Source organism: Phyllopteryx taeniolatus, chromosome 5 (assembly GCF_024500385.1).
Source record: "Phyllopteryx taeniolatus isolate TA_2022b chromosome 5, UOR_Ptae_1.2, whole genome shotgun sequence".
In the NCBI taxonomy this organism is placed as follows: Eukaryota; Metazoa; Chordata; class Actinopteri; order Syngnathiformes; family Syngnathidae; genus Phyllopteryx; species Phyllopteryx taeniolatus.
The window spans coordinates 839,411-853,756 of NC_084506.1; the positions used below are offsets into that span (position 1 = coordinate 839,411).

At 42.0% G+C, this 14,346-nt stretch overlaps 1 protein-coding gene across 2 annotated transcripts in view; it reads right to left on the reverse strand.

The window, feature by feature from the left end:
* Positions 1–8,513, reverse strand: part of trhr2 (thyrotropin releasing hormone receptor 2) — a 32,480-nt gene extending 23,967 nt beyond the window's left edge. For both annotated transcript variants that reach the window (XM_061774829.1, XM_061774828.1), the window contains exons 1-4: positions 8,359–8,513; positions 5,237–5,952; positions 3,997–4,129; positions 3,470–3,621 (exon numbers count right to left, since the gene is read on the reverse strand). In XM_061774829.1, coding sequence (XP_061630813.1) covers positions 3,470–3,621; positions 3,997–4,129; positions 5,237–5,619 — 668 coding nt within the window. In that variant the 5' untranslated portion in view covers positions 5,620–5,952; positions 8,359–8,513. The remainder of the gene's footprint in view (positions 1–3,469; positions 3,622–3,996; positions 4,130–5,236; positions 5,953–8,358) is intronic.
* Between the last annotated feature and the right edge of the window lie 5,833 nt (positions 8,514–14,346).

Here is a 14,346-nt window from a genome sequence, read left to right on the forward strand (position 1 = left end):
TCCTCACCACAGATACATGCAATAAATTTGCTTATTTTAGTGAAAAAATACAATCCATCAGGTTATAGCTCAGCACAAATCAGCAAAATTATGCTACAGCTGAAGCCACCCAGGAAAAAAGTCTATTACCATTTCAGAATTTGATACAGTTGACCAAAAAAACTGTAGAGAAAACGATTCAGCAGCTGAAACCAACAACGAGCTGTCTTGACTCAATACCATCTGGCTTTTTCAAAACTAACTCAAAGTCTGTGCTCGGTGATTTGCAGAAAATAATCCTTTGCTCACTTCAGTCAGGCGAGTTTCCTAAAGCTCTTAAAGTAGCTGCCATGAAGCCTTTTCTAAGAAAAAAATAAAAAATAAAATAGACCACTGGACGCGTCCATGTTAGCAAGCTATAGATCCATCTCAAACCTCTCCTTTATAGCCAAGATTGTCGAGAAAGTTATTTTTAATGAACTTAGCAATTTTTTTAACTTAAATTGACTTTTTGACAAATTTCAATCAGGTTTCTGAACTCATCACAGTACAGAATCAGCTCTTATCAAAGTGCTAAATGATATAAGGTTGAATACTGAATCGGGAAAGTTGTCAATTCTATTCTTGTTGGATCTCAGTGTGGCTTTTGACAAGGTGGATCATAATATACTGGTTGGTGAACAGGTTGGAAATATGGGTAGGACTAAATGGAAGTCCTTAAATGACCTATGGGCTCCCTCGAGGGTCAGTTCTTGGACCCCTCTTGTTCAGCCTGTACATGCTATCCTTGGGTAGAATTCTTCAGAACCTTAATGTTGACTAGCATAGGTATGCAGATGGCACACTGTTATATCTAGCAGTGTCTCCAGAGGACTACAGTTCAATTGAGATGTTGTGTCAGTCTAAAACAGATAAATAACTGGATGAGCCAAAACCTTCTTCAATTAAACCACAACAAAACTGAGATAGCAGGAAAGAAAAGAGGATTGCTGTTAATAAATACCTGGAGTCACTCTCTTTAAAGAAAAAACAAAGACCAAGTGAAAGTGTACTGATAGATTCTGACCTGACTTTCATCAGTCATATCAAATCAATTACTAAAACAGCCTTCTACCAGCTGAGGAACATATCCAGAGTGAAGGCTTCTATGTGCCAAGCAGAGCAGGAGAAGCTCATCCATGCTTTTATCTGTAACGGCATTCTGACCGGACTCCCCAAAAGAGCATGAAATAGCTTCAGCTCATTCAGAATGCTGCAGCTCGAGTTCTGACCAGAACAAAGAGGTCAGAACATCCATCCATTTTCTGAACCGCTTCTCATCACTAGGGTCGCGGGTGTGCTGGGGCCTATCTCAGCTGACTTCGGGCGGGAGGGGGGATTCACCCTGAGCTGGTCGCCAGCCAATCGCAGAACACATAGACAAACAACCATTTGCACTCACATTCACACTTATGGGCAATTTAGAGTCTTCAATTAGCCTACCTTAACCATGTTTTTGGAATGTGGGAGGAAACGGGAGTACCTGGAGAAAACCCACGCAGGCACTGAGAGAACATGTAAACTCCACAAAGGCGAGGACGGATTTAAACCCAAGTCCTCAGAACTGTGAAGCAGATGCACTAACCAGTCGCTGGAATGGTTTCCAGCCGAGTGCGAATAGGCTGGAATGAAAAGTAGCATCTTTAAATCTGAGGCCGTGGTCCTCAGAAAAGGGTGCAGTGCCCTCTCCCGGTCAGGGAGGAGATCCTGCCCCAAGTGGAGGAGTTTAAATATCTTGGGGTCTTGTTCACGAGAGGGAAGAATGGAGCGGGACATAAACAGGCAGATTGGTGCAGCATCTGCACTGAGGCGGACTCTGTATCCATCTGTCATGGTGAAGAAGATTCACCAGTCGATTTACGTTGGTAACCTCAGCTATGCTCATGAGCTGTGGGTCATGACCGAAAGGATAAGATTGCGGATACAAGCGGCCGAAATTTATTTTCTCTGCAGGGTGTCCAGGCGCTCCCTTAGAGATAGGATGAGAAGCTCCATCATCCGGGAGGGGCTCAGAGTCGAACCACTGCTATTCTGCATTGTGAGGAGCCAGATAAGGTGGCTCAGGCATCTGGTTACCTGGAAAACCTCACCTCCCTGGTGAGGTTTTCCAGGCACGTCCCACTGGGAGGAGGCCCCGAGGACGACCCAGGACACGCTGGAGACACTACATCTCTCGGCTGGCCTGGGAACACCTCGGGGTCCCCCTGGAAGAGCTGGACAAAGTGGCTGGGGAGAGGGAAGTTTGGGCTTCCCTGCTAAAGCTGCTGCCGCCGCGACCCGACCTCGGCTAAGCAGAGGAAAATATGTGAACAAATGAGTGGGATTATGCTGACATAAAAAGTGTCAACCATTCAAAAGAGAGAGAGAGAGAGAGAGAGAGAAAGAGAGAGGGAGAGAGAGAGACAGTGTGTGTGTGTGCGTGTGTGTGTGTTTGTGTGTGTATGCGCGCGCGCGTGCGTACATGCGTGAGTGATTTATGTCATCTGTGTACATCGTGGTCCATGGGGATTCCAGACAAACCTCAACTGTCAGCCTATCCATCAATATTGCAAAGAGGAAGGGTCCTCGGAGCTGATTCCTGATGCAATCCTACCTCCACCTTAAACTCCTCCGTCAAACCAACACCACACCTCACCACTGTTCTGCTCCCCTCATACATGCCCTGTAATATTCTAACATACTTCTATGCCACTCCAGACTTTCCTCATGCAGTTCCTCTCTGGGTACCCTGTCATAGGTTTTTTCAAGTTCTAAAAAAGACACAATGTAGCTCCTTCTGACCTACTCTGTACTTCTCCATCAACACCTTCAAGTGAAATATTGCATTTGTGGTACTCTTTCTAGGCATGCAACCATACTGTTGCTCTCAAATACTCTCAAATACGCTCTGCACATCACCTTTGTTCTTAAAAATGGCCACCAGCACACTTTTTTTTCATTCCTGCCGTGTCTTCTCATCCTCTAGAATTATGTTGAATAACCTGGTCAAAAACTCCACAGCCACCTCTCCTAGATGCTTCCGTACCTCCACAGGGTATGTCATCAGGACCAACTAACTTTCCATTGTTTTATCCTCTTTGGTGCCTTTCTAACTTCCTCCTTACTATCACTGGTACGTCCTGGTGCACCACACTTCCCTCTTCTGATGTTCCTTCTCTCTCAATTTCCTCATCGGGTCATCATGGTAAGAAAAGCCCCATAGTACAAGGGTTCTGGGTGAGCAGTGGCTCATTTGCATGAGAAAGATAAGCCCCCGCAAAAATGGGTAATTTCAACCAGAGTGTTAAAATGGATGCTGAATGTGCCGTAATTCTTCATCCTTTGTGTATTTCGATCAAAGAATGTGAGCGACCTTTTATTTGAACACCAGGGAACTGTTTAAAATTGTGAAAAATGCATGTCTCCTGTAACAGTAGGTCACTGGTATTGTCAATAATGAAACTGTAGTTACCCGAGGTAGAGAATCCGTGCTATCAATCCGTAGAGCACGATAGCGAGAAGTAATGGGACAACATAGAAAATAGCAAAGTCGATGAGGTAGATGGGCAGATAGTGCTCCCGCTTCACCTTGTAGCCACACTGAACATGTCCATCCAGGCTCACCTGATCACATATTTATTGGAGAAATAAACTGAGCATTAGAATGTTACAATTTATATTTTTACATCAGAACACTGAGAATACTGCTCTCAAAATGGCTTTTGACATCCACTTATTGTCGCGCAAGCTTTTGTACAAAAGAGGATCTCTTTAACATTTTATGCCTCGTAAAGGTCACCACTATTGATTGAAGGACTGCTAAGTATGTTCAACATGGAATACATTTTGAAAACAATGTAACCTTACTGCTCTATTAAGTGTTTCAAGCACAAACATGCCTCCTTTACACATTTCACATTCCCATTAGTGTTTAAAGGTTACATTTGGTTGATAGTCAATATACTGGCAACTTTTGTTGTAAGATGCATTATGTCTTACCTGAATATCCACGAGGAAAAACCATAATATGCAGTAAACACAGGTGAATATCCAAACCCCTGCAATAATTCTTTTGGCCCTGGACACTGTGCACACAGCTTGAGCCTTCATTGGATGGCAGATAGCAATGTACCTGCGCCCGTGATAAAACAGAAGAAGAAGTCACACAATATTAACAGTCAACTTGGTTGTATGAGGATAAGTACAGTAACAGTAATTTACCCATACATCTATTAATTATCTGCAAATGGCAGGATTGGGAGGAGAATGGAGTGAGAAAAGTAAGAAGCAGATAGGTGAAGACTGGAAAGCTGTAAGGCGAAAAGGGAAAATTACCTTGAGGTAGGATAGTAGATCTGAACAAAGGAGTGAGAATGATAGCTATTTGTAGGAAAATGGATGAGGAGGGATTTAAAATGATGATCAAATTAATTAAAAGGAAACAAACATAAATAAAGTAGGATCGATATCAATAGATACTTATTATGGAAAACGTGGAGAAATTGTAGCACATATGGGTGGCACGGTCCGGTTGGGAGAGTGGTCATCTCCCAACCAGAAGATTGTGGGTTTAAGCCTGAGTCCTTGTGACCATGTCCAAGTGTCCTTAGGCAAGACACTGAACACTCAGTTGCTCCTTATGCTTTGTCATTAGTAGGTGAATGAGGAGACAGTGTTGAAATGCTTAGAGTACCTTTAAGGCAGAAAAGTGCTGTACAAGTGGAAGACCATTCACATATAGACAAAGAACTATTCACACTCATGTTCCTGCCTATGGATGATTTAGGAGTCTCTTCAATTAACCTTACATGCATATATTTGGAATGTGGGAGGAAGCCTGAGTACCTGGAGAAAACCCATGCAAGTGTGGGGAGAACAGGAAAACTCCACACAGCAAGACCCAAATTGAGAATCAAAGCCAGAACCTCTTGACTGTGAGACAGATATGCTACTCCTCAACTGTGCTGCCATAATGTTACTCATTATCTCAAATTATTCCCATTTTGTTATATTTTTCTTTCAATGTGTAATGTCAAATGCTATAATACTGTGAGTACTGTTGGCCTGATTATTAACTATAAGACAATAAGAAATGGTTGGAGTCAACCAATAAAATCAAATAAACAGGAGAAAATGTAATTGATTCATTCGCTATTTAATTTGATAAAATAGTGGCCAACACCTAAAAGTGAAAAAGGAAAAAATAGGCGTTATAAAAGTGTTGTTTGTCCTTCCTCACCTTTCCACAGTAAAGGCGGTGATGGAGCAGGATGACACATTGATGCCCAAGTACTGCAGGTAGGTAATTCCCAAGCAGCCAGCGTGTCCAAACACCCAGGTTCCCGTGAGACTGTCCGAGATGTTAGGAAGTCCCGCCGCTACTAGTACGGTCAGGTCAGCTATGGCCAGGCTTACCAGGTAACAATTTGTGGGTGTCCTCATGTGCCGGGTGGTCAGGACAACAAGGACCACCATTATATTTCCCACAATGCCAACACCACACACAAGCAAGACTAAGAAGACAGACAACGTCTTATACTCCAGGGACTGGGAAATGGCAATGCTGGGACTCAGGGAAATGTTGGTTGGGGTGTCAACTCTGGAGCTCACGTTGTCAGTCATGTCTACTTGAAAAGCTGACCTGTTTTTCTTTCAAAGTGTGAGCTAATAAAGGCTAGAATCATTTGGTTAAAAAAAAATGATGAGGGGCATGATCCTTCCCCTGTATTGAGAGCATTGACTCTCAGTTCATGATATTTGATTTAAAATTAATGGAATTTCTTACAATAAACTTGCTACCAGCTTTAGTCTATAATTGATTTGCTCATTAGGTCTTTGTGTTTACCTCTCTGTATTGTTTTGAACTAATGTAGATGTAAATATAAGTTAACTAATATGATATTAAAGGTGATTGTCTCTTGATTTCGAAACAGCCCCAGGCTCCTGATCAGTCACCTAGAAAAACAATGAAAAGAAAAGAAAGGACTCAATTTGTATCAATTATTTATCTTTCCTAACATGGTTGGAGGCAATACGTCAACTGAGGGAATTATTGGGTTTTTAGTTGAGCAAACAAATGATTCAAACGAAAAAGACAGTGACATTTAAGCATTACTGTGAAGTGCAAGATTTATTTTGTTCATAAAAATAAAGACCTAAATTGATGCCTTGTGAGGAACACTTGAATAAGATTGTTGCATTCAAACTACCCACTGTTTGCTTGAAATGCCATACATCTGAGGACTTCTGATTGAAGTAAATTGTGATTTCTAATTTTGTGGTCAGCTCAATTTATTGAACCTCTAAGGTTTATTTTGAGGTTGTCTTAATTTTAAATGAAGTGACCCGTCCACAACACAATGAAGGTGAAGGGGGCATAAGTTGCTCTCCTGGCTCAACTTCAAGGCAGAGCACGAGCACATACTGTATTAGTCTCTCTCTCTTGGGGGCTGCCGCTAATAAATTGAGGTGGACATGAAATGAAAATGTAATTTTGTTGCACTATTCTGCCATTAATCACAGTTTATCAACTTCATATCTGAGCACACACAACAAAATAACCGACTTCTTCACCTCCTTGAAATGATGTTCCCATACGACTGGTTAGAGCGTCAGCCTCACAGTTCTGAGGACCCGGGTTCAATCCCCGGCCCCGCCTGCTTGGAGTTTGCATGTTCTCCCCGTGCCTGCGTGGGTTTTTTCCGGCCACTCCGGTTTCCTCCCACATCCCAAAAACATGCATTAATTGGAGACTCTAAATTGCCCATAGGCATGACTGTGAGTGCGAATGGTTGTTTGTTTCTATGTGCCCTGCGATTGGCTGGCAACCAGTTCAGGGTGTACCCCGCCTCCTGCCCGATGACAGCTGGGATAGGCCCCTGCACGCCTGCGACCCTAGTGAGGAGAAGTGGCTCAGAAAATGGATGGATGGATATATATATATAGAGAGAGAGAGAGAGAGCAGCTAATCCATTTTCTCCGATAGTTAAGCCATACTTGCATTATCTGAGAGACGAAGCATTTACCAGTTGACTGAGGGCAAGAGGCAGGATACACCCTAGAATGATCGATCACCTATCAGTCAAAGGGCTGACGAATAGATTTATCATTTATCATATCAACCTGAGGTAGGATAGTAGGTAGGATAGTAGGTAGGATAGAATCATATCAACCTGAGTACAAACAAGCTGGCAATAAGCAGCTTTGAATGTGAGAAACGTCCAACACAATTCCTGCTTTGTTGACCAATCAACCTTGCTTCCAGTCTATTCTCATTTGTATGTTGACAAAAACATGTTGCAAACATAGTCAACAATGACGCTTCATTGTGGTAACATCATCTATACAAGAAGAGGCTTAGTGAGACTATTGAGGAGTGCTTCCGCAGATTGTATACCATCCATTTTCTATACACCTTATCCTCACTATCTGCTTATCCCAGCTATCTTCGGGCAAGAGGCGGGGTACACCCTGAACCGGTCGCCAATCACAGGGCACTCTGAGCACATTGCTATGTGTGAATATGAGTGTAAATGAATGCGTCTCTACAGCCTTTGAATAACTGGTGTGGAAGAACATGAATGCCGCACAAAAAGACTTGAGCTCAACACCATCGGACATATTTAAGATCTACGCTGCACATCGTCTTGATGTGTCAGTTTCTGACCTAACAAAATCTCTTCTGGATGAATGGACAACAATTCCCAAAATTCAGACCAACTCTAAAAAGATGTAATCAACTCCATATTTTCTTATATTTTCTGCAAGTGTAATGATCAGGTGCCCCAATTGTCCATTTGTCAATATGCAACACATGCATCAATCTTTCGTTAAAAAAAGAAATTATGTACATTAATAAAAGGGGGAATTGGAATACTATGACTTTATTGAATATATTACAATGTCTGCCTATGTTGAAATGCTGCCAGACTGTGAACAATTATTATAAGTGTGTATGCCAATATTAATGTGATTACATAACTAGCCTACCTATTTAATGTATAAACACCCATTGACCTGGACAACAAAAGCCTACATGTACTCATGTTATGATTGCATACAGTAAAGAACGCAAGAGTGGCATATGAGCATCCTCAATTGCTGTGTGAAAGAGCAGATATTATATGACGTAACGGAATTAATGATCACATATTTCATATCATAATGTGGATGTATCTCTCTAATCTGATTTTCTGCCCTAATTGCTTCCTTTAATTTACTCGTTTTGTGTGTCAAACCCTTGTAGAACGCAAAACAATTAAATGAATGCAATAATGTGGCATAATGCAGTTGCACATATGTTGGTCCTCAACTTCACGTTTTGGTCTAATTGTAGAAAAGAAAAGAAAAAAAGTTATTTACCTTATGTCTCTCTGCAAGATTCCATCGAGATCCTGAATCCTTGTTAGGAGTTTATCTTTAGTGACCTGATCAAAACAATGATCATTTCCTTTTCCCCATGTGTCTCGCTGCAACCTAGGCAGGTTGACAGCAGTTCAACGTGACCCCTGTCAGTGGTCCACCTGCTGTAACGCGCTCCTTCGCACGGTCAGTCACCAGTTGATACAACTTGGGAAGCAGTCGGTGTGACTTCAAAATAAAAGCTTGACACCTTCACAATAATCTATGACAGTGGCTTGCAAAATTTCCACTATTCTCATCATAAATACAATTTACTATAATAATTAGTTGATAAACCACTGCTGTCGCATTTAACAAACCATTTTATAAAACAAAGGGGGAAATGTCATTGTCACGATATAGTTGATATGAATGATTAAATTCACAGATACTTGAAATTCATTCATGCTCGTGTGACTTTTTTGCCATGTGGTTTTTTTTTTTTTTTTTTGTCTTACATGAATATGATTATGATACATTACAGGATTTGTATTCAATACGCAATTACTCATATGTGGTCATGTTAATAGATACAGGCCCACTGATAACATTGCATTTACTATATAAACATTTTAAAAAAAAATTTTTTTTGCCATTTCTATGCACTTTAAATGGCATTTACGATCGACTTGTCGTTCTTTTTAAGACTTCCTCTTTCAACTTAATCCGAGAACAAAATTGACAGTCACTAGTTTGATTTATTATTAAATTACGAGACATTTATCTAGACATTTAATAATGCAAGCAAACTTAGCGAAATTCTATATAAAGGGTCTCTACTATCAGAATTTAGCGTTCGTTTGCAAATCACGATGCAGCAATGACAATTAAATGAGTCCAGGATCAATCCACTGTGAATATATGGTGATATTTACGGATTAATAAACACACGACATTTATCAATTTACATTTATCCGGACCGCGTTGTAGGTACTCCGTGCTAACAGTTATATATGTGAGAATTGCGACCCCAAGTGGACAGAAGTGATACCTGCAGTTTACAACTGTATTTATGAACTCCAGAGTATTTGAGAGTGTTTGTTATTTATCTTAGCAATCGTATGTTAACCGCTCTACATGATGAATTGTATATTTCTATATTACATTAAAAAAAAAAATTCGTATTCCTCTATCGGATAAAAAGCAAATCTTCCCTTTCATACATATATAATATGTCTTTCAAATGCTTATTGATAACTTGGACACTTGTAGAGTTTTATAACTCTTCTCCCACGCGTGAATGAGCTCCACCATTGTTGCTTCTGTTGACCTGGAAGGATATATTAGGCTGCATTCATACTTTGCATTCGCTCGGATGAAACTTTGTGTTCCCACGCAAATTACTTGCAATATTTTTTATTTTTTTCTCTCTCTCTCTTCCATGTGACCTTAGGGGCTCCGCAGATTCAACTACTTTACTCCATCCGTCCATCCATTTTCCTTACCGCTTTATCCAGTGTCAATTTAATTTCAAAAAACACCTTGGTTTTGTCATACTCATGTCCAGAAAAGGCACCTCTGACAGCTATTTATGTTTGACCCACTTTTGTATCTGCTTTGTCCATATTTGGCTAAGACCGCCCCCTTTCCTCTGATTGGTTGCCTCCATATAGAAGACCCAATTATGAGAGCACATGTGTTTGTTATGTTGACAGCGCTGGCTCGGGAGTGGAGAGATAGGCGGAGATCTTCGCTAATGAGTTAGATAAGCGTGCGAAATTTGATTGACCTGATTTCAGGCCTCTCGGCAGAAAAACGTCTGAATCTGAGGAATGCGTGGACGATATTAATTCATATTTCACATGTTTACTGAGGCACCATAAAGCCAATGTGACATCCTAAATATTAGAAAACGTTGGTTTAGTAAAATATGGGACCTTTAAGAACAAAAGTAATAATTAATTTTCATTGTCAAATATTCAAAATACATTTTTTTCAAAAATATTTTAAAAAACGAAGGAGTTGAGGAGTTCTAGAAATACATTTTAACTCACTAATTAGCTTCAAGTAACTTTAAAAACAAAATCATGAACATTCCAGACATAGGCCTATGCATTTATAAATGTTTCAGAATGCACATTATTTTAGGGTGTCATCTCTAATGATAGAATGTATGGATGTTCCATCCATCCATCCATCCATTTTCTACCGCTTAGCCGATGTCGGGTCACGGGGGCAGTAGCTTTAGCAGGGACGCCCAGACTTCCCTCTCCCCAGCCACTTCATCCAGCTCTTCTGAAGGGATCCCGAGGCGTTCCCAGGCTGTCCTCCAGGTGGGACGTGCCCGGAACACCTCACCAGGGAGGCGTCCGGGAGGCATCCAAATTGGATGCCCCAGCCACCTCATCTGGCTCCTCTCGATGTGGAGGAGCAGCGGCTCTACTCTGAGATCCTCCCGGATGACAGAGCTCCTCCTCTATCTCTAAGGGAGAGCCCGGACACCCTGCGGAGGAAACTCATTTCGGCCGCTTGTATCCGGGATCTTGTTCTTTCGGTCACGACCCACAGCACATGACCATAGGTGAGGGTAGGAAAGTAGATCGACCGGTAAATTGAAAGCTTCACCTTTTGGCTTAGCTCCTTCTTTACCACAACAGACTGATACAAAGTCCACATCGCTGCAGACGCTGCACCGATCCGCCTGTCGATCTCCCGTTCCATTCTTCCCACACTCGTGAACAAGACCCCAAGATACTTGAACTCCTCCACTTGGGGCAGGATCTCATCCCCGACCTGGAGAGGGGACGCCACCCTTTTCCGACTGAGGACCATGGTCTCAGATTTGGAGGTGCTGACTCTCATCCCAGCCGCTTCACATATGTTCCATATTTGACAAAATAAATTCATTCAGAAGATCTCATGTTTGTATCTATTCAAAGGATTTACGGTGTAATGCACTGTGTGATGGGGCTTTATGCCATAATTAGTGTAGTACAGCCATCTTGCGGTGATAAGATGGTAGTATAGGCTGTCCCCCACGGTGGCAGGCGATGATCTTAACCATTGGGCCACGGCTGCCCTTCTTCTTCTTCTTCTTCTTCTTCTAGGCTGAAAATAAGTTACTTTTGCTGATACTGCGTACTGTGTAGTAATTGCTACTAATATATATAATTATTATCATGAAATTTGTATACACATCGTTTTAGCTGTTTAAAATAAAGACATGAAAGGGTGGTTGAGTTCACTTGATTGTTATTTACCCATATTGCATTTGCAACATGTCATATAAATACGGAAGTGCATTAATGACAATTGTAGTCCTGTTGCAATGCAGCCCTATGGGGGGCACAAGCCAGTGCAAACTGTAGGCTGGTCCCAAGCTCAGATAAATGCAGAGGGTTGCGTCAGGAAGGGCGTCTAGAATAAAACTTTGCCAAACAAATATGAGCGTTCACCCTAAGAATTCCACACCTGATTAGTCGTGGCCCGAGTTAACAACATCCGCCCCCAGCTTCTGTGGGTCAAGGACGAAGAAGAAGTGGGAAGTGGATTCTTAGGCAGAACGAGAAGAGGGAAGCACAGAGCTTAAAACTGAATGTGGGGACTTTGAATGTTGTATGACTATGACGGGAAAAGCTCGGGAGTTGGTTGACATGATAATTAGGAGAAAGGTTGATATATTGTGTGTCCAGGAGAGCAGGTGGAAAAGCAGTAAGGCTAGAGGTTTGGGGGCAGGGTTAAAATTATTTTACCAGGGTGACAATGGGAAGAGAAATGGAGTAGGGGTTATTCTAAAGGAAGAGTTAGCTAAGAATGTCTTGGAGGTGAAAAGCATGTCAGATCGACTGAGGAGGCTGAAACTTGAAATTGAGGCTGTTCTGTATAATGTAATCAGTGGCTATGCCCCACAGGTAGGATGTGACCTAGAGCTGAAAGAGAACTTCTGGAAGGAGCTAGATGAAGTAGTTCTGTGGGCTTCTTGCATCAGTCGGGGTTCGCTCTGTAGCTCAGAGGTTAAATGCTGCAAGCATGATTGACTTGTGATGATAGTTACTTTTTTTAACCAGCGTAATGGTTGTTTACAGTTTGGCCTAGGTTTACAGGTGGACATTGTAATTTTTATATATACTGTAAGCATTCATATTTTATTAAATAATTTATTTATTTATCACAATGAATTTAATTATAAGAATGAATATCAAAATTTACTATTTTACATTTTACATACACATTTTAAATTCTTTTTCTACCTCCTCTACAAATGAACGGGCCCATTTAAAAAAATCTAATCAGCGATTTCTGTAAGTCTTCAGCTGTTACGCTAACGTTCTTTTTTTACCTCATTGAGCATTGTGCACTCTGCTCTTGCAGTCATCTTTACAAGACGGTCACTCCTTGGAAGACAAGCAGGAGTGCTGAACTTTCTCTATTTGTAGACAATTTGTCTGACCATGGACTGGTGAACAGCAAGAGTTTTAGAGATTTTTTCATAATCTTTTCCAGCTTTATACAAGAATTCTTAATCGTAGGTCTTCTGAGAGCTATTTTGAGTGAGGCATGGTACACATCAGGCAATGGTTCTTGGCAGGAGACAATTCTGATCTGGTCTGTTTTCGAGTGTCAAGAGCAGCAAAACCACACCTCCAATCTTGTTTCATTGGTTGGACTCCAGGTTGGCTCACATCTGACTCTGATGAGCTCTTGGAGAACCCGTAGCCGAGAGGTTCACTTGCTTTTTCCTCCCTGTCCTGGGAATGTTACGTTATTTTGAATAAAAATATGAAAACATATAATGGTTTGTGTTGTATTTGTTGATGCAGACTCTTTGTGTTTATTCTTGTTATTTAGAGGAAGATCAGACCATATTTTATGACCAATTTATGCAGAAATGTACGAAGACAGATTTGAATATTGTAGAGACATTGCATTACATCATAATAACAGTTTAGGGCCTTGCACAAACCCTTGGGATAAGTGGCCATTAATAAAGCATGGCTTTGTAGCAAAAGAGCGCGAGTACTAGACTGGCCTGCCAGCAGTCCAGACCAGTCTCCCATTGGAAATGTGCGGCACATTATGAAGTGCAAAAGACGACAACGGAGACCCCAAACTTTTGAGGAACTTAAGTTGTACATCAAGCAAGAATGGGAAAGAAATCCACCCACAAAGCTTCAACAATTAGTGTATCCAGTTCCCAAACGCTTATTGAGTGTTGTTAAAAGGAAAGGTTTTTTTTAACACAGTGGTTAACATGTCTGTGTCCCAGCTTTTTTTTGGAATGTGTTGCAGGCATCAAATTCTAAGGTTCAATGAAAAACATCCCCTCGATGATCGACTTTGTGGTCGATTCAATGAAAAACATTCCCTCGATGATCGACTTTGTGGTCGTGTCATCGGACTTGCAGCCGCATCTCTTGGACACTCGGGTGAAGAGAGGGGCGGAGCTGTCAACTGATCACCACCTGGTGGTGAGTTGGCTCCGATGGTGGGGGAAGATGCCGGTCCGACGTGGTAGGCCCAAACGTATTGTGAGGGTCTGCTGGGAACGTCTGGCAAAATCCCCTGTCAGAAGGAGTTTCAACTCCCACCTCCGACGGAACTTTGCTCATGTTCCGGGGCTTTGGTGCAGCTTTGGTGGTCGCTGAAGCAAAAACTCTGGCATGGGAGGAGTTCTGTGAGGCCATGGAGAAGGACTTCCGGACGGCTTCGAGGAAATTCTGGTCCACTATCTGGCGTCTCAGGAGGGGGAACCAGTGCACCATCAACACTGTGTATAGTAGGGGATTGGGCGCTGTTGACCTCGACTCGGGACGTTGTGAGCCGGTGGGGAGAATACTTCGAAGACCCTACTCAATTCCACCGACACGCCTTCCCATGAGGGAGCAGAGTCTGGGTTCTCTGAGGCGGGCTCTCCTATCTCTGGGGTTGAGGTCACCGAGGGGTGGATGAGATTCACCCGGAGTTCCTCAAGGCTCTGGATGTTGTGGGGCTGTCCTGGTTGACACGCCT